Source organism: Scatophagus argus, chromosome 2, assembly GCF_020382885.2.
Source record: "Scatophagus argus isolate fScaArg1 chromosome 2, fScaArg1.pri, whole genome shotgun sequence".
In the NCBI taxonomy this organism is placed as follows: Eukaryota; Metazoa; Chordata; class Actinopteri; family Scatophagidae; genus Scatophagus; species Scatophagus argus.
The window spans coordinates 14,897,793-14,918,242 of NC_058494.1; the positions used below are offsets into that span (position 1 = coordinate 14,897,793).

Below are 20,450 nucleotides of genomic sequence, written 5' to 3' on the forward strand. Positions count from 1 at the left end.
ATGGTCACTTCTTGCTCAAAAGGAAAAACAAACAAATAGACAAAACAATACGGTGACAAACCAGTGGATCATGTCACGGTGGCTACATCCACTGTCATGCTATCGATGTGCAGACGTCTTTCCTTTTGTGAAGACTGTCGGAAATTAAGCTTACAGGATAACAGGGCTTAATTAGTCGATGGCAACTTGATTGCTGTGTGGTCCTGCTCATGCTTCATTATCCAAGAGGCCTCATCAGTTTTATCCATTAAAACAGCAAAAAAGCTGGAAGTAAAACAAAAAAAAAGGAAGATTGGTATTTTCTATCTCAATGGAATTAATGACATGCTTCCTGTTTTAGTACAGGATGAGTGGATGTATACATTAAATTTGCAACTTCTGAGAATAATTAGGCATTACCATCTTTGAATAACAATACAATAATCTCTGCAGCACTTAATACCTATTGAAATTGCCAGACAATTACTCTCTATCTAGACTGATGTCTAAAAGTACTAACTGCAAAACAGTAATTACCAAGTCGGTTCACTTGCAACAGTGGACATGCCCTTATGAAATATCTTATGCGATGTCATTGTTTTTGTATAGTGTGGATAATTAGTCTATATGACAACACAACAAATGCAGTCTTAGCTGAACATAATCTGTGCTTGTACAATTTAAGCCTCCAGTGCACATGTGTTAAAGACAGTCCTATAAACAAGTCTAGTATTTCAATGTTTGAGTAGGTAGGACTGACTGATTATCATTACATCAAACATCATCTTTTAACAAATATATTTTTTGTTTGTGTGTCTGTGTGTCCAGCCTATGGCCGTGCCCCTATCCCCATGGCAGTGGTACGCAGGGAACTGTCCTGTGAGTCCTACCCCATAGAGCTGCGCTGCCCGGGAACAGACGTCATCATGATTGAGAGTGCCAACTACGGCCGCACCGATGACAAGATCTGCGACTCAGACCCCGCCCAGATGGAGAACACACGATGCTACCTGCCTGATGCGTACAAGATCATGTCGCTTAGGTCAGTATGTGTTTGCATGAATAATCTGAAAAGTGCATTATGGTGTGAGAGTGTGATACCCTTGTGTAGAAAGTCCCCCCCCCCCCCGTACTTTTAAGAGAACTAGAGAACCAAATTGAACAACCACAATGAAAGTAATTAATTCTGTGTATTGCTTTGTTAATTAAGTTTGTCCCATGGTACACTTGGTGCAAACTGCACAAAACTGACTCATGGCACAAAAACGTTTAGCCATAACAGGAACACTTTGAATTCTTTTACGTTTTAGTACAGGAGAAGAGACAGACATATCTCACTCGTAGAGATCCTAGCTACAGTATGTGTGCAGTGTCAATTGTTTATTTAGTATTCATCCTGGTGAAGTATCAATGTCAAGTTGACAGCACACAACAACAGCATAAAAAAGACACAACGGTGCAGCACACCTGTCAGATGTAGAGTGATGAAAAAAGGAAGAAGGCTGAGGGAAAATCTCCGGAAACCAGCGAAACTGATGAACTCCACCCTGTATGTCTCTGCTGCTCTCAGTTCCTGTACATGCAGTACAATGCCATTCAACTGCAGGACCTTATCAGACAATAGAAATTACTCAAGTAACACTTCCTCTACAGCTGGCCGGTGTGACCTCCTCCTCTCCTGATGGTGCTATTAGGAGCGGAGCAACTGAAGCAAAAGCGAGAGTGCACCTCAGAATTAGGAGTTTATCGTTTAACAGGTTGCAATACATGCTTAGCTTTGATTGTCCTTATTAGTATAATGCTTCTTCTGTGAGAGATGGATGACTGAAAGTGTTTTTTTTTTCTATTCTATTCTATTTTTGCCTCGACCAGTGCTACTAATACTAATAATGATCAAGAAGTCAAGGGAGCGCTTGCAGTACATTCACCCTAGTGGCAGTGGAGTGGGTTCAAAGCAGCACTGGGTGTTGTCGTTTATTCATATTTTTAAATTTTAATAGTGTTTTACTTGTGTTTATTTGGGCTGATTTTATCTTCAGCTTTGGGTCACGCCCAGATCCTTGTAGCAAGGACCTGGCCGACTGCCCCCACCAAACTGCTCCCAACAGGAGGGGGCCTGTTGTTAGGGACTGCCAGTCGTATTCAGTTGTCATATTGGTTGACAGGAGGCATAAGGTGACTCAGCAGTCCTTTTCCCATGCTGCCCAGCCACCAGAGACGGGGTAGGGCACGGCCTTGACAGTTCCAATGTAGTTTAATAATGTTGTAGTGGAGGGGGTTTAGAGAGATTTAAAAAGAGAGAAAAAAAGTAAAAATGGTGAGTATGTGAAAATATTGTGTAAAAAAATGGAGGAAGATATAGTCTTCATCGCAAATTTCAGCATGCAAAAAAGTAGATGACAAAAGTTAAATATAATAATAAGATAAATGGATACATATAATAAGCGATAAATAACTTTTTAAAAAGACAAAAAGAAGATTAGTCTGTGAGGGGGCTTACTGCATAAAAAACTGTGATTATTTTAGCAATTTTAAATAAATAGATAATACAAATTTAAAAACACATTATCAGATGTCAGTGGAAGTTGTGAATCTATATTTTTCTAATAATAATAACAATAAGAGCAGAACAGCAATTATAGCCTGCTGTTAATTGTCAAATATTACAACAGTAATAATAACAACAAAAACAATGAACAAAAACAATTGCAGTCATAATGTAAAGATAATTAATAGCAATGTTTACGCATTACAGCTATTATAGTATAACAATCCAGAGATGTTCACTTGACTGCTGTGAGATGCTAACAAGCCATTAAGATGTTTATCCCACAAATCATGTATTAGATTTGATAGATATGAGTTATGTATCATGTGTATATTATGTATATATATATACATAAAATATAAATTTGACATTAAGGTTGTGGTTACCAACATTTATACCTGAAAAAGAGAAAGGTAATGTCACACTTGACCAATGTGGATTTAGGTATCTTGAGTTATGTTTGGATAATTTGATTGTATAGCATACTTGCTTCAAGGAAATGATCATCAATAATATGCAAAGTGGACCAGGCATCATTTTAGCAAATTGATTTTCCACCTATCACCTCTGTAAGAAAAAAAGGTGTCCTTTTTTGTATTGTAATAATGCTGTCTGATTCTGCAAAAACTACTCTCATTTCTCATACCTCCTCTTTCCTCGGCTGTGCGCAGTAGTCACTTTTTCTCCAAATACACACACACACACACACACACACACACACACTCACACACACACACTCTCCAATGGTTGTAATTTTTATAACTGGAGACACAGAGCTGTTTTACTTACTGCCTGAGTGATTGCAATTTTGTTCTAGATGAACATTTTGTTGACACTTACTTAGTCGACAAAGTTCTTATGATAAAGTCTCCCTGCAGTCAAAAATGGGATTTTCTTCCTGTTCCTGTAGTTGAATGTTTGAGTTTCACTGTGTAGTATGATGTGTTGCTGAAAGTGTGCATTTCCTCTGTGCTCTTTGAAAAGCGGATTTTAAAAGGTGGGCCTGCGAGCATGACTATAAGCCAATTATTATCCCGGTCCAGTATTCCTCAAGTGTGATGAGGACACTTGAAGCTTCCAGTGCACATGCACTGAGATTGTACTTTGTTGTGAAGTAGAAACATAATGCGGCCAGTAGTAAACTTATATAAAATAAAGATATATGTTTGCATGTTCATTTATTACTATTTTACAGTCCCAGTGTTTTGTATTGGACAGGTATGATGATGACGATGAGAACTAACTGGAAAATAATAGCAGAACAAGAATAGCAGTGAGGGGAAAGGATTTCTCTGTGTAATGAGAATGTCTGGATAATTAATAATAATTCATTAATGTCACCATTAGTATTTCATTTTTTCAGATCACGTTACTCTGACTTTGAATGCTCTTTTCTGCTGTCCTATTATTTTCTTTCTCGTCTTTTTTCTGTCTCAATATTGCTGTCATTTTTGTTACTCCCTTCTTTCTCTCTCTCTCTCTCTCTGTCTCTCTGTCAAACCACCTGTCTGTGTCATGTGCTGGTGCTCTGATTGCGATTGCTTAGGCCTGGCTTGGTCTCTCCACTCGCTTTGTGTGGCCACTCTCCTACAGTCCTTGCCATCCATAATTTATACAAAGGCTCACACACACACACACACACACCACATGTACCACACACAGCATACACTGCCCAGGGGCTACACTAGACTTTAAGCTCCAATTAGCAGAGCCAGAGGCCAAACTTAATCTTGAGGGATCCTCTGTGGAGGTGACTCAGACCGGAAACGACTGTTTATCACATATATTTTGTGTGTGGGTGTGTGTTGCAAGAGGCTGAGAGTGAGTCTTAGTGTCTGTGCACACAATAGTGTATGCGCACAAACACGAATGAAACTCAGTTTGCTGTGTGTATTAAAAGCACCAGCATTACACAGAAATGCGCACAGTGAGTCTTTGAGTGTGCACTCAGGCACATGTCTCGTGTGCATGCACTTGTTAATATGTGTAGAAGGCCGTATTGGGGTTTTTGCAGACCTCTGTTCTTCAAGTCTATTTCAGCCTGTCTGGTTTCCTCTCAGTCATTCCCTCTATGTCTGTATCGTCTCTACTTTTCAAGCCCAGCTCAACTGACTGATAAAATCAGAGCATGTTCCGCCTGCCCAGTGTTTCCTCAGTATCACATTCTCTCTTTGTTTTCCTCCCTACCACTCTCCAAGGCCAGGGAGCGAGAGAGTGTACGTTTGTGTGTGTGTTCGTGCATATTTGTGTGTGTGCACGTGTGTGCGCGCATGCACACCTATACCACATAATTGGTCTTGATATCAAAGCCTCATATCTCCAGAGGGTCTCACAAGGCTTCTCAGGCAACCTAGAGAGGACCTGATATCGCTGCATTTCCCAGATTATCTCCCCATTGGGATACACTGGGTTGAAGGGGAAACAAAGCCGTGGCCATGAAAGTTACGCTTAATCTGTTTTAGCGATATACTGGCCTCAGTTCAATGACTCACTCCGTTTTATCTCGTTTTGAACTGAAATGCCTCTTTCAAAATGGCTACTGAGGATTCTTTGTTTCAAGCTCTGGTGCAGCTTACCCCAATTTTATTTTGGTTTTACCTTTATTATTTAATTAAGAAAATGTACATACACAAATGGATGATGATGGATGATTTTATTTAGGTGCATCCCACTGACAGAAGTCTTCTCCTCTGCACTGTATACTTGTTTTCCTAAAACTAGAATCAATTTCATTGTATTTTCCAAAGCAGTCGTGTTAGCTACAGCAAAGGTGTGGTTAGGCTGAGTGTACATTAAACTGTCACTGGGGAGAGTTATATCAGGACAACAGAAGTGTTTGAAGGTTCAGATTGTTGAACTCTCAACAGGGAGAGAAATGCAAGCCAAAATGGTGGAATGCCTGCAAGTTATAGAGATGTATTGACATAAAAGTGACTTGATGGCTTCTACAGAGATGCTTCACAATGCACTCCTTGTCCCTTACTGATACTTGAGTGCTTCATGGGCCGGGTACCTTTCAGTACTCTCTCTCTCTCTCTCTCTTTCTCTCTCTCTCTATCTCACCCTCATGCATTCAGGTACTTGAGGCTGTGAGTGTGGATGCTCTGAAGAATGGGTAGACAGTGCACACAGGCACATAAAGTATGTTTTGCTACCTCTGCCACAGCTTCCATGTTAGAAAATTACTCTTGGACTTCAAACAGCTTTTCCCCCTGACACCTCCAATACGCGTCTCCCACCTTGTCACCTTGTTTGCCCTTCTCCCTTTCTTGTTCTCTCCTTTATTTCTCTCTATTTTTCCCTCCCTTCCTATCCCTCTTGAAGAAGTCCCTCAACACAAAGGGAAACACCACTTTGACAAGGAAGACAAGAGTAGGGAGTTGTTTCCCCCCTTCCGCTTGCCTTCTCTCACTTGCTTTTGGAAGTGTTAAATAACAGCATACTTCATCTATTATTCTCCTATCTGCTGCTCTCTTGATATCTCAATTTTTGTCAGCCCATTTCCAGTTTTTTTTCCCTCTTCTCATGCCTCAAATCCCCCCCAACCCCACATTTCTCACTCTCACTGTCACATTTTCTTTCTCCGTCACCATCTGTTTTACTTTTCATCACCTTTTCCTGTTTTTCCATATACTCGTCCCGGGGAAATATGGGGTTAAGGTTGAAGTGCAGAGGCTTATGGTGATTCTATATTTTCTCTCCATCTTGACCAGAGGCACCAGGGTTGAAGACATTCAAAGTCTCTAGATTAAATCCCAGCCCTCAGTGACCCCAGGAAACCTAGGTACACGATCAATGTAAAGACACAATTATTAGGAGCCCTATGTGTGCACACACGCCAATTAATATACATGGATGCATTCATGAACATTCTGGCTTGTGTGTGCGTGTTCACTCAGTCACATACACAAACACACACTCAGAGAAATATTGAGAAAGTTGCTCATCACTTTCCAAGCTTGGTCAACTTCTTCTGGCAGCCTGTCTCTTTAGAACTGAGCCTCAGCCTTCAAAGCACCAGGCTCGTGTGCTAGTGTGTGAACACTGTTGTGTGTATATGCCTGTGTGTGCACATGTGTGAATGTATACATCTGTAGTTGCATGCTTTTGTATGTGTGTGTGTGTGTGTGTTAGAGAGTGCACGCTCGTTTGAACCACTCACGCGGGAGGCTGTAAAGAAACCTCTGAAGTTCTTTTCCTTTGACTCTCTGAATAATAGAAAACCACTTGAATCATTGACTGCAATCTAGTGGTAGCCGTGTACTGCAGTCTAGGACTGTGCAACCAGTGAACACCATATAGTCAGGCACTTTTTTTTTTGCAAGCATACCTGCACTTCATCTGTCTTTTCCATTTTAGGCTAATCCATCTCTGTAAACACAGAAGGCGAAGGAGAGAGAGGCGGAATAGATAATGACAGAGAAACAGATAAATAAATGCTCTAAACCTTACATAAATCTTTAGTTTCAATCATTATTCCAGCCCAGTGACTCCAAGTACAAAAACAATATTATCTGCTAAATTGAAGTTTTGCACTGAGGCAACTGAGGCTGTGACTACTGTGTATTTTGGGTGTGTGACATTCTTGCAGAGGTGGACTCACCATAATATTTACAATTAAATCTTGTTTTGTATCTATCGCTGACATTTTCTGTCTCTTATCTGTTCACTCTTCTTCTCTCCTCCCTCCATCAAATATCCTGCTTCCTGCTGAATGAGGTCATTTCTGGAAATGTCCTACTTAATGCATGTGTGTGACTGTGTGTGTTGGTGTATGCATGTGTGTGTGTGCGCGTGTTGCCATCCTCATACAGTCACTACGGTTACAGGAGATGCCCTGCGGCACCCCGGGGGCCCAACTGCCACCCTTGCTCAGTGCGGTAATTAGGGCCCACACACATGCATGCATATGTACACACACACCCACACACACGCACACAGACTTACACACAGATAGATGCATATATCTAGACTGAACTTAGAAGTGCAGACATACTTGTGAAACAGACATGTACTGTATATGTGTTTCATGACAAGTGAAACACATATACAGGGACCATCCTTCAGCTATGTGACAGCAATGAATACAAATGTTCCTTTGCAATGGCATCACATAATATTATTGTCCCTTACACATTACTGCATTCCCATATCTCCCACTCATATACGCACTAATATACATTCACCCCGACTGACAGCTGTGCTGCCCTCTCAAAACCTCTGTATTTCCACATGTCAGAGCTTCCGCTGTCTGACCCTTTTCTCCCGCCACAACAGCTCTGCTAACCTTAGTTATCATGCTTCACTGAGCACCTAAGCTGAATGCCTGCCTGAGAATGGTCTTAGAATGGTCTAGACATCACACTATCGCCTTGTGTATGTGTGTGTGTGTGTGTCAGAACCTGACACATTCACAGAGTAGCATGTGAATCAGTGCTTCAGACACTTGGGAATGTAGACAGTGACTGACTTCCAGACTGACTTTGACACTAAAGTGCAAAACCGGAGCAGGACACAAGGAGCAGCCCTCCTCCTCCCCCTGCACATGCACATATATGCATACACACAACAGCATGCCTTTTTATTTTTTTGTTCATTGTGACTCGAAGTTGACTAAATCCTACAAGACAGTGTCTCAGTGTGGCATAGCTCTGTCGTCTTGGCGGCGATGGTGTCTCACACTCTCCCCCTTTTTTTTTTTAAACCAACCAAGAGAGACAGCCCGGCTGTCTGAAATGCTACTCGTCTTTTAGCTTTTAGGAGGATTTGGAGTTTGTGCAAGCAGGTGGTCTTTGGATTAAACTGTGGAGAAGAGGTGTCATATAGAGGAATGCGAATGCACACACACAGATGTGAGGCAGAGAGAAACACAAGGATGTCAGCACAGGAATGTTGCTAGGTGGAATCAGGAGGAAGACTCCCTGAGTGTGTCCTGGAATCGGACGACGTGGAAGTTGCCATGGTTACCAGCAGAAGAGGAGAAGGGAGGAAAGGAGAGATGGCGGAGCTCACAAACTACTTGGCCATGAGCCTGCTAGCAAGACAAAGGACATAATGTGTTTGTGTTAGTGTTAGTGTTATTTGTGTGCCTCTGCATTTGATAAGACATACAATATGGGTCCATTTTAAAGGCTAAATTAACATGCATCACACATCCAGTTTCTATCCAACTAGGATTTAACAGTGTGTTCAGACATTATGCAGACTGCAGAAATGTATGTAACCCCTCATAAATCATTTTGTTTGTTCCCTGAAAAATGTGTCGGGCCTAATTTCTTTGGCGTGACTGCAGTTTGTTGGATTCAGGGTCAAAATTTCATTTTCTATTGAAGTACACTTGAAGTGAGTGTTTGCCTTGGGTGGTTCCCAAAGAGCATGCATGAGAATGGCAGGTACACAGGGATGTGCAGTTTGTTTGACAGGAGCCTCATACTGCATACAGGATATACAGTAGTTATGATATACACACTATATATTGCATGTTATGTGTCAAAAAAAGACACTTGACATGCTCAGAAAGACTGAGAGAAAAATGAGAGAGTGACATCCTCCAACCAAATATTAATAATGTAACACATTTCAAAGCGTTTTCCCAGTAGGGAAAACAACATTATTTTACCTGTGGCTTGTCTGCCTGGCTCTTCGAGAGCTGACAGAAACGCATTCAGGGACTGCAGAGGAGTGTATCCATGTTTGTGTGAATGTATATGTGTGTGTTTGTGTGTAAGTGTGTGGGAGAAAAAGGGAGAGACAGATCTGTCATTTTTTTTATCAGTGTGGTGTGGCGGTGCTGGCACAGGACGTGATGCGTCTGCTTCCCTATATCCCATGGTGGACATACACACAGACTTACTCACATACAAACACACACACACACACACACACACACACACACAGACATGCACACACCCGTCTTTTGCTCTTACCTCTGTCAATCACAATCTCTGCATCACACTTCAATTACTTAGTACATCCCTGTTCCTCTGCATCATTCTACAGTTCCCCCCACCTTTTTATTCCTCCTGTTCGATATCCATTTTCATGTTTGTCCATCTCCAAACAGCCCTACTGTATGTGTGTGTATAACCACATCAGGGAGCTAATAAAGCAGGAATGAGGCCTGTAACAGTGAAATCTCATATGTGGTATTTATATGTGTGTGTGTGTGTGTGTGCAAGGGAGAGAGGGAGAGTGTATGGCCAGTCTAACAGCTTTTTATCCTGTAGCGAGACATAGTAACTATGTTCTTTCTGCTGTCAAATGGGTTTCCTGAACTCCCGCAGGACATAAAGAGGTCTGTGAAATCATCTGTCCCTCTTGTTTCTTTTGTTATTTCACAAACTGTCTTTCTTATTTTATGCCTTTCCAATCGCTCAACTGCCTCTGCTTAATATTTCCTAGTTTCCTAGTTTGCAGATTTAAATCTAATTTCTTTTCAGAAAGCTTATTAAATATTTTTTTTCACCATGGGACACATTTTTAGGCTTGTTACAGTACTGTGTTCATTGTATTTTTTTAGGGATAATTTGGATTACTGATGCAGTGTAATTTATAATTGTGTTTAATCTTTTTGTTTGTGGAATGAAATTCTCACAATGAGCTCCAATCAAACTATGAAAATAAACAAATAAATAAATGACACTAAAAGGTAGAGTAAATATGGTGGATGTTATTTTTAGACAGACAGCAAATGAGGATAAACACAATTGAAAAGGTTAATGTTTCAGAGGGCAAATTTCATGACACATCACTGTGGAATAGGATTTAAACTCTTCTATCTTCTGGGCCACATTTACAGTTTTTATTTCAAATAACTTCAGTCGAGGGTTGTGCTATCCCAACTGTCCCTAGCATTTGTTCCACGGTCTCACAGCGTCACTCTGGGAGTCAGGCTGTCAGAATCAGAAAATGTTTTTTTTTTCAGTCTGTTTTCTGCAACTTACCTCACAGTGTGGGTGAACCAGCCAAGAAAATGGTGATATTATGTCCGTATTACATGTTCCGACCATTGAACAACTCTCCTTCTGAGAGTTGGTCTCTCTACCAAGAGAAGAGAATATTTCTCAATATTCTGAACTGCCATTGTTCTTGCTGTGTCAAAAAAAGAGAAACCAAAAGTTACTTTTTAATGCAGTTAGGAGACATTCTGAAAAGTAGTTCAGGGATTGTATGCTCTGTTTGGGTTTTAAAATAAAATTTTAAAAAGAAAGAAAAATGAAAATTTCTCAGCTATATAAAAAAATCCCCTCATCTACTACTTCTGTAATAGAGGCTCAATAATTTAGACTATAATCTATCTACTCCATGGGTGCTACTTATACTCTCCACTGAGGGAATTTTACAAGACTTCCTAAATTTCACACTCGGAATTCTGACATTAAAATAAAATGGTGGAAGTCACATATTGTGCATGACATGGTAAATACAAAATAATTTCTGACGCAGCCTGCTTTCAGGTTGTGCTGCAGTAGTGTTGAAGTAGGAAACAGACAGTCACAGTCACACTGACATTGACGAATGACTACAAGTGCAATACTGCCTTGGAACAGAGCCTTTCTCAATAGTATGTTGTGTGGCTTGCTTTATGTGTTAGATAAGGATGGTAGTTAAATGACTGAATAACACTGTTTATTTTAACTTCTGTTTTCACTTTGAACAAACACCATTTCCCATTAGCCCTATAGACCTTCATGGCTAAATGCCATGGCTTGACAAAAAAGGTGAGTTCCTGCAGAGCTGCAGGGTCGCTATTAGTAAAGACATGCCTAATAAAAACACAAGGGTAGAAACGGTTCAACATTGCACAAGTTTTGTACAGCAGAGATTACAACTAGAAAAATGGGAAAATGACATTAGAAGAAAACTTTTGGTGATGTAAGATATTATTTTTGTTTTACTTTTTTAAAATCAAGAAGATTTCATTTTCATTCATTTTTTCATTTTCTAATAGCTAAGTGCTGCCATGGATGCAAATTTATTGTAGAAAATGGACAGTAACCTGCAAGGAATCACTACAAACAATTCTGTTTACTGAATAATTCACAAAGACAAAGGTTAAATCTCTCAAAAACAGGATCTGAGGAAAGTTATGGAATTAGGGAGCTTTCAGTCATAGCTCACAGTCTTCATCAGCAAACAGAATCGCCGCAGATTGCACAGGATTGGTTCAGTTGCTTTAGTGTTGCTTTAACCAAACTTTGCGTTTCCATGCAGCCCAGAATAATGAGCATATTGATCGTAGGTCAAGTTGATGTTAAGTGGTTTGGTTCTTGACACCTCCTGTCCACATGTGACGGTATCCTGTGACATGTGCTGAACACCAAAATGAATGCATTCACATTATATTTTTAAAGGTAGTGCAGTCTTACATAACATATAAGGAGAAACTGCATAAATAGAAGTTAATTATTTATTAATATCAAAATTAATCAATGAGCAATTCAACATGTGAGTGATTTGGTTCAGGAATTTACTTACTTTACTTACAGCTGAATGTTTTTCTGTATGTTAATGTATACTGGATGTGCTGCCTATTATATTGATTCTTTGGACAAAAATATGACATTTGCTGATATCATATTCTGCCACATCATGATTTCAGTTTGATTTAATTCAGTGGCCTGCAATCGATATGCATCAGTATCATTGCCCATTTAACATAGTCAGTCATAGAAGATGCTGCCATCCCTTTCTTTTCTGCCAAGCCCAACCCCTGAAAAATAGCTCCATAACACACCTGAATCCAATAATAAAGAGGTGTATCCCAATACTTTTGTCCATAGAGTGTGTAATTAATACTTTTTTCAACTCACCTTGTGACAAAACACCATGGCTGAACAGAAGCCCGTCTGCATGCTTTCTACGCCTAAGGGCCAGATGATGAAGAGTGTTGTGCTGCGAGAGGTGTCTTTTTTTGTTTCTAGGAGCAGTAAGCATGTGGCGTGATGCTAGCGCCTTGGTACTTCACATTTCAGAGCCGAAAAGCATCCAATATTCTTTTGTTTTTTTTTTGCCCAAAACTAGCAGGCACAGTTAGTCCAACCAGTGTTGAGATGGTTTATCAGAGACACTAGGAAAGGAAAAAAAATGCCAACCTACAATAAACACAGCAGAAAGGTCAGGCTTGTTTAACTATATATCTTAACCTCACACTTACCACCTGAAAATGACAACAGAAATAAACTAGTTTGGATTTCACATATCTCCACAGTGTAGTCAACCACCAGTTGTCTACCAGGAAGTGACAGTTGTTAGTGCGACATCATGGTGATTTGGTCTATTCAGACACCTTCCCAAAAAGTTTGTATATGTTAAGCATGTTCGCACAATGTTGACGATGACTCTGTCAGTGTTTCGTAGTTCTTTGACTGTATTCGAATGTTGATCCCAGAAGACTGTGCTGAGGCTTTGTGCGTCACTCACTCTCAGACACCTCTTTCAACTCATGAGGATTAGTTCCCGGCTCTCACTTGCTCTGTAATTATATAGTTCTTCAACACATCTGCACTCGAGCACATAGACGTGTGCAGGCAGACTCACACGCACACACAAACACACACGCACGCCATCAGCCGGCGTCAGCCTCATCAAATCATCATTCAGTCAGTTATGTTTATTTGAGGGATTGAGACAGAGAGACAGAGACGGAGTGAAGGGAGGTCTGCCAAACAAAGTGAAAAACATCAGAGACAATAACAACAGCAGCACCCACTGCAGCATCGCTGCTTTCTCTTCCCCTGCCTGCCACAGCTCAGCTTTGTTAGTGAATAGTTTGTTTGTGTGTGTGTAAGTGTGTGTGTGTATGTGTGTGTGTGAGTGTGCATGTGCATGTGTTGCACATTGCAGGGAAGAAAGCCAGCAGGCAAGGCGGTATCCAGGCCACTGCCTTGTTTTGATGTGGTCATGCTAATTAAAAAAAAGGAGCTTTTCTGCCAATGCTGAGGAAAACACACATGTGAAATGGTGAGCCGTTTAGATGGTGTGTGTGTGCTATGTGCATGTTCTGCATCTACATTTATTGTGGGTCAGAATGCAGAGAGGACATGAATTGTGATTTTTTGCTGATGTTTTTATGTTTTCTTATCCTGCTGGATAAACGCATTGGAAGAAGGGGAATAAAGAGTAACGGAGAGGGGAGGGGAGGCGAAGGGGTTGGAAGTACTGGGGACATTAGAGAGTCTTTTTTGAATTAGAGTCAGACTACTGGCTCAGACAGAACGGTGACGTCAGCACAGGCTTTGGATGGAGGGATCGAGGGAGAAACAGAGGGAGGCTGGAGATGACGCCCTGAGGGAGGCAAGAATGAGAAAGATATTAAGCAGGGAGAGAGGACGGAGAGAGTGAGAGAAAGAAGCCAGCAATAAGAGGCCTACCACATATATCTGGGTGTGACTTCGGAAACTGCAGCTAAGTGGGTTTAAGACAGATAAACAGACATAGAGAAAAAAAGACAGATAGTCGGAGTAAGAGACAAAGAGGGAGGAATGGAAAGGAATAATTCCTTTGGCAGGAAGGATGAAGACAAAGGCTGAGAAAGAAATTAGTTTATTATCTGGGCTTACAGAGTGTGGGGAGAAGAAAAAGAACGATAGCGAAGACAGAAATAGAGAACGAAGGAGTCATGACAGAGAGATGGAACGCGAGAGATTATGTCAAATCTTTGCTCTATACCCTCTATTTAAAATACCAGTCAATAACCTTCAGTGCTTTATGACTCAGCCGTGAAAGTCCTGCAAATCGAGCCTTTTTTGCAGTCTCATAAAATAGACATAACACACAGGCACACACACATAGTGAGTACAAAACCAGAATTTCTCACTTTCTCTCTCTCTTCAAAAACATGTACATCGTTTCTTTTTTTCACACTGCCTGTTCCCTCTATCTGGGCTTTTTAGTGCATTATATTTCAGTTACTCGTGCATTCTGCTGGCTTTGTGCAATGAATTTTGTAATGTCACGCGGTTTCACTAGCCAATTCACTTGCATCCCTTTGTGTCAGTTGTATTTTATTTTCTTCCTCTTTAGGGATGTGACATTTCTGTAAGCTTTTCTTGGAGTTTCTTGGTGTTAACAACGTTCAGGTTTTTTTCTCCTCAAAGTTTGTGTGTGGGAATAATTAATCCTGCACTTCTGTCTGTGGCACCACTTTTGAGGACAAAGTTTGGAGGGAAATGGGTAACTCCAATCGCCTCCATTTTGATGATATCATAACTGCTTGACATTTTTCTTTTGCACTAGCAAATAGGTGTGGTCATTAAATGGGGTTTTGCGTTCTGATTCACCACTGTGGGGCAACCAATCGTATCCTTCGGTGGGTGTTGTGAGCAAAGTTGTGGCAATGTGTCACTTTGTGTCCCCCCTCAGTCCAAAGCTTGCACTGATGACAGGTGACCGATGATGAAGGCACCGGGGCAAGAAATTAAAAAGCACAGAGGCGAGAAAAAAGAAGGGAGTGAAAGAGGAGAGAAGACTGGCGGGTATTGTTATTAGAATATGACAGACATCGCAACACGTAGAGTTTTAAACCTTTTGAACTCCAATAACCTCTTACTTGACCACAGACACACTGGTCAGCAGTAGACACCAATAATAGTCATTGTAAGGTGGACGTGTGGCCTACATTAGTTCTCTGTGTTATATGTGAATATTGAACTGAAATTTAAATTAGCTCTCATGCATTTTTCATTATGCAAATTGTTGAATGATACTGTAAGAAAAAAAAGACTAGAGGGGTTTGGCATGCTCATTAAAAATATCTCATTGGGAAAATCTGAATGTTTTTAATGTGAATGTCACCTGTTTGACAGGTGCGCAGAGAGGGAGAAACAGAACAGTTGTACTAATTGAAAGAAAATATTCAGATGAGAGAAGAAATAGCTGATCTACCTCCTTTAAATAGACCTTTTCTCCTCATGCGTTCTTTGTCCGGAAGCGTCATTGAGATAAAGTGGCACTTCAGTGTGGGATGGCATTTTATTACTTTATTACATACATCTATCCTGATAATATATGGGCTCCAACCTTCCCCCTACAAATCATCTTTGGTTCTAAGGACTGGCCTTGGCATGTTTAATTACAAGCACTTACACTTAAATGTCATATATACATTTTTATAACAGCACACCTCCATGCATGCAAACATAAACCCTCACAGGCATGTAGCAGCTGTACATAGTGTGTTGCCTTACATAACCAGTGTTAATACGAGAGAAAAATACTTACCTTTTGTGTGTCAGAGGAGAAGGCCCCCCTGATAATTAAAATTAATTATCTGGAGTCCGGGGCAAAATACTCTTAAAGCCATACATTATTGTTCTCAAGGCTGCGTGTGCGCACGCGTGCACTCACACTCACACAAGCACACTCACACACATACACAAAACAGAAGTGTTCTTGCACAACAGCTCTTCAGTGGCCATTGTGGAACACCTTGTGTACAAGTGAACTCAGTGATACCATTAGTGTAATTTTCACTCCAGGTGTGCCAGTAAGGACATACTGCTTGCTCCCGTGTCACTCTGAAGGGCTCTTAAACACAGACAGACTCTTAAGTGTCAAGGTGAATGCAGTGATTTTATGAGTGGATATAATAGGTCTCAATGTATATTGCATCATGCACTTTGGACTTCAAAGACACATGTGTGCATCTTTCAGTGGGTCTTTGTGAGCGGGGTGACATCGCTGGTGTGTGTCTGTGTTTAACTGACATATCTGCATCTGCCCCGTGTAGATGCAACAACCGTACCCAGTGTGCAGTGGTGGCTGGGCCTGACGTCTTTCCTGACCCCTGCCCTGGAACATACAAATACTTGGAGGTCCAGTATGAGTGTGTTCCATACAGTAAGTACTCCTTTTAAAGTATCTTAATGTTATATTCTCTTTTTTCTCACTGCTGAAAGTCATATCTTTCTTCTATCTCATCTTCAGTAGCATAATCCATCCACACGTCGTGAATGTCTGTGAAATGTCCCTGAAACACAGGCTTTAAAATAATCTAATTTCGAGATCTTAATACATATTTGTTGTAAGAGTAGCGAAAGATTAGTCACTGTGAAAAGCCTGCACTGTTTCATACTGGCTTATCAAACAACAACATGCAGTTTGAATCCAAAGTGAACATCAGTAATTTGAGTGCCACATTGATTTAATACGGGAAAACTGTGATGAGACCGCTCACTGGGAAAGTCCGAGGGAGGAAAGATGAGAAAGAGTTGGTGTTAGGATAGGCTCCAGTGATGACAGATGGTGATATGACCTTTGACCATGTGATAACGGACTGGGAGGTTGCATTCACTGGAGTGAGACAGACATTTCATGTTTGCAAAGATATCCCAACAACTGTGAAACTTTAATTTTTTACCGGTGTAGTTTTCCTCAAAATATCGAGGTTATAGCTCACTGCATTATACATGCAAAAGTTCAGGGTGGAGACTTAGTGGATTAAAGACATCTATTTGTCCTTGATTTTTATTTCAGAGTACATCACAGCTTAGATAGTTTGTACAAAGGCAAAGTTAAAATGCAACTTCTGTATCTGTTTTATGAAAAAAGCTGAAGGCCTTCCTACAGTGTGGCTTCTCACTTCTTACCTTTCTACTGCAAGAGAAAAGAGAAAAATGACCTTACACGCAAGCAGTTATATTTGATTTTTAACACATGTTAGGGAGAAAAATGTGAAGACAGCCAGGTGAAGACTCAATCATTTAAAAGAACTCAATAAGTAAAGAGTACAGACACTGAACAGAGAAGACATTTTCTAAATACAACTTTCTAAATCAAATAGGAGACCTACTTCACCAACATTCATGGTAGATTACACTCAGATGAAGTCAGATAATAATCAGTTTTTGTTATAAATATACTGAACTGAATACTTCATACTACTCCATGTCACATGACCTTGATAGTCTCCTTGGTTAAGCTGACATGAAGAGATATTCCAGAAGCAGCACACGAGCTGTGAAAATGAAAACGTTTCCATTTATTTGTACACATTGCTACGTATACAAGTGCTATATATCTTGACATGTTTTGGTCCCTGCAAATATCTCTGTGGTGGAAATCATGAAAGGCAGGAAGACATTCAGAACTGGATTTGAGACAAAGTTGGGATTTACTCACCGTCAAAAATGTCCTCCTCCAAAAGTCCAAAGACGAGTAAACAGCTTTGTCTCAAAGTATTGCGAGTTGTTTTGAAAAACAATATAAATTAGGTTCTTCTCAATGCAACTTATTTCATGCACATTTGGAAAACTTTTGGGACGGATTATTATTTAACTTTTTTATATAAATGCACAATAAAAATGTGTGCACCAGGTCTGTCACAAAGGTTTTATTCATATTTCTTCTAAAGTGCTGCCGAAATCTTTGTCTGAGTCGTACAGTCTTGGCACTGCGGTCCATACAGACGGCCAAGGTGATCTCCCACACTGAAGCATTCAATTATGTCTGAGTAAACGGCTCTTGCCTGGCGTCTAGAATGACCGGCAGATTAAATAATAGGACTATCAGAGCCCTCTCTGGAGCAGATGGAAACACAACCTGATACCTGCTTAATGCCCCACCAAGTGCACACACACACACATGTACACACACGTACTCACACACCACACGTATACGTGCATCAAAACAGGGTGTGTGTCAGTGTGTGTTTTCATTTTTGTCTCATACATTCATTTGAAACTTGACTGCATGTTCTGTCTTTATCGTTGTAATAACTGCACACCTGCTTGAAAGTACCGCACTTCTTCTTTCACAGATTAAAATAATCACTGTGAAGTACTCAGGAGCAACTGAGTGCAAAGGGAGATGAGTTGCGTGGTGATCTGATAAACAGTGGGTCCGTCAGGGTAATGTTTCCCCACCTCCCCGCCCCCATAAAAATAGACAGCATCTGAAACCCAAGTCATTAGAGAGCTCAGCTAACGGAGGGAGGGACACACACAGAAAGAGAGAGAGAGAGAGAGTGCATTGGAGAAAAAGATGGAGGAGAGAGAGATGGAGACAGAGAGGGGGAGAGATGGAGCTTTGTAGAGAGATAGAGAGAACCTTTGGCAGTACATTAGCAGTTTCCGTGTTCTGACTAAGTGTTCAGGCTGGATCAGGTAGCGCTCTGATACACTACCTGGCTCCTGTGGGTGTGTGTGTAGCCACGAGAAATGTTGCACAACGCTGCAAAGAAAATGTGCTGCATAAAGGTGAAATAACACAGAGAACCCACACTTACGTTGTTTCTGTAGAGGAATATCTCAAGATTTACGTGGCGGGACCCTTCACCGAGCCCTCATTGCATGCTTCAAAAATTTATGAAATCAGTTTTCTTTTAAAGGTGTAATAATGTCTGAACCTGAGACAGAGATCCTCCTGTTAGCTGGCATTCAGGCTGGAGATGCAGGCGTCTACGATCAAGCTGGCGTGCCAGACATGGCAAATCAATGCTGTCAGCTGTGTTGTTGTGAAAGATACATTTTGTAACACATTAAAAGGTGATATATCTCCAAAATGTTCTCATAAATCAAGATGGATCAATAGAGGAGGCTTGTTTTCTGAAACGTATGATGCTGTACTAAAACTGTCGCATTCCTAGAACACTCACACGCTCCAACCTGAACAAATCATCGGGTTTACATTTGAAGGCAGGGTGCATTCAAATGGCTAACGTCAAGGGGCGTCCATAACTCAAGCAGGGGTCCCTCAACATGAAGCATGCTGGCAGCGCTGGCTGACCCCTTGCGATCACCTCTGAGGCCTTGGTGTTTCTAATCAGAAACTGATGACTCACAAAGAAAATGAGCTGAGCTCCAAAGAGACACCACTTCATATTGTGGATGTACTTTATCCTGAGCACTGATGTTATAAGTAGAGCTTGTTATGTTTCCCACTACATAGATATTGTAAACAAATCTCAAAGTGGGTTGTAAAAGCAGGTAATTAAATAATGTGCGGATCAGTTTTCAGCGAAATTTTGCCCCTCCACCTCCTCTTCAATCTCTTTTTTTTCTTGAGGATTTTTGGCTTGCGCTACATTCGCAGCTCTTCATCTCTCCTCCCTGCACTGCAGGTTTTTGGCTGTTTTCCAAAGCTAAAATCAAGTGCTCTCTCTCTTTCTCTCTGGCTCTCTGTAGTATGAGTGTGTGGCAGTCATGTGCCAAACTAGCCAGCTAGCTTTGGCAGTAATTAGCCACCTGTGTATACTTGCTCATAGCACTGCAGGCAGACTATAAATATCCATACATTAGCACACCACTGTACAAAGTGCTTCTCCAAGGCAGCTCTCACACACGGATGTATTTATCCTCTGCAAATACACTATGCTGCAGAAACACGATATACGAAGATTTGGATTGTTTCATTCAGGGTCATCCATTAATAAAAAAAAAAAAACGAAATTAGGAAACACTATGGATTATGTCTATCCATCTCCTCATCTTCAGGCAGTGATATACCCTAGCTCTGCAACTGCTGTTATGAAGCAATTAGCCCACTACCACATTTAATGTGTTAATCAGAAAAAACAGTGATATGTTATGCAATACCCATGCAGTCTATTTTAAACAATAGAACTTGGCTCAGTAGGAAAGCTAATTAAAAGATAAAATCACCTTCTTGTTTGTCCAATTAAAGACTTCTGTCAGATTGGACCCTTGGAATAACTTCATCACGATAACATGAGAAGAGCTGTAAGTGTGTGACCATGTACGTGTTGTTATGGAAACAATTGCTCACAGCGAGGATTCTGTCCTTGTGTGTGTGTGTGTGAGAGTGCGTGTGTGCATGTCTCTCTGTATGTGCATGTACAGCATACTGCATGTGTGTGTTGGTGCGTACACATATGGAGGCGACTTTGTGTTTCTTGGAGGGAGCGAGGGAAGATGGAAAGGAACCAAAGAGACAGAAGGAGAGAGACAGGGTGAGGGAGTGAGAG

General features: G+C 40.9%; 1 protein-coding gene across 7 annotated transcripts in view; it reads left to right on the top strand.

The window, feature by feature from the left end:
* adgrl3.1 (adhesion G protein-coupled receptor L3.1) overlaps positions 1–20,450 on the top strand; it is a 109,055-nt gene that overhangs the window by 33,692 nt on the left and 54,913 nt on the right. For all 7 annotated transcript variants that reach the window (XM_046412694.1, XM_046412721.1, XM_046412737.1 and 4 more), the window contains 2 exons: positions 808–1,021; positions 16,257–16,366. In XM_046412694.1, the coding sequence (XP_046268650.1) occupies positions 808–1,021; positions 16,257–16,366 (324 nt within the window). The remainder of the gene's footprint in view (positions 1–807; positions 1,022–16,256; positions 16,367–20,450) is intronic.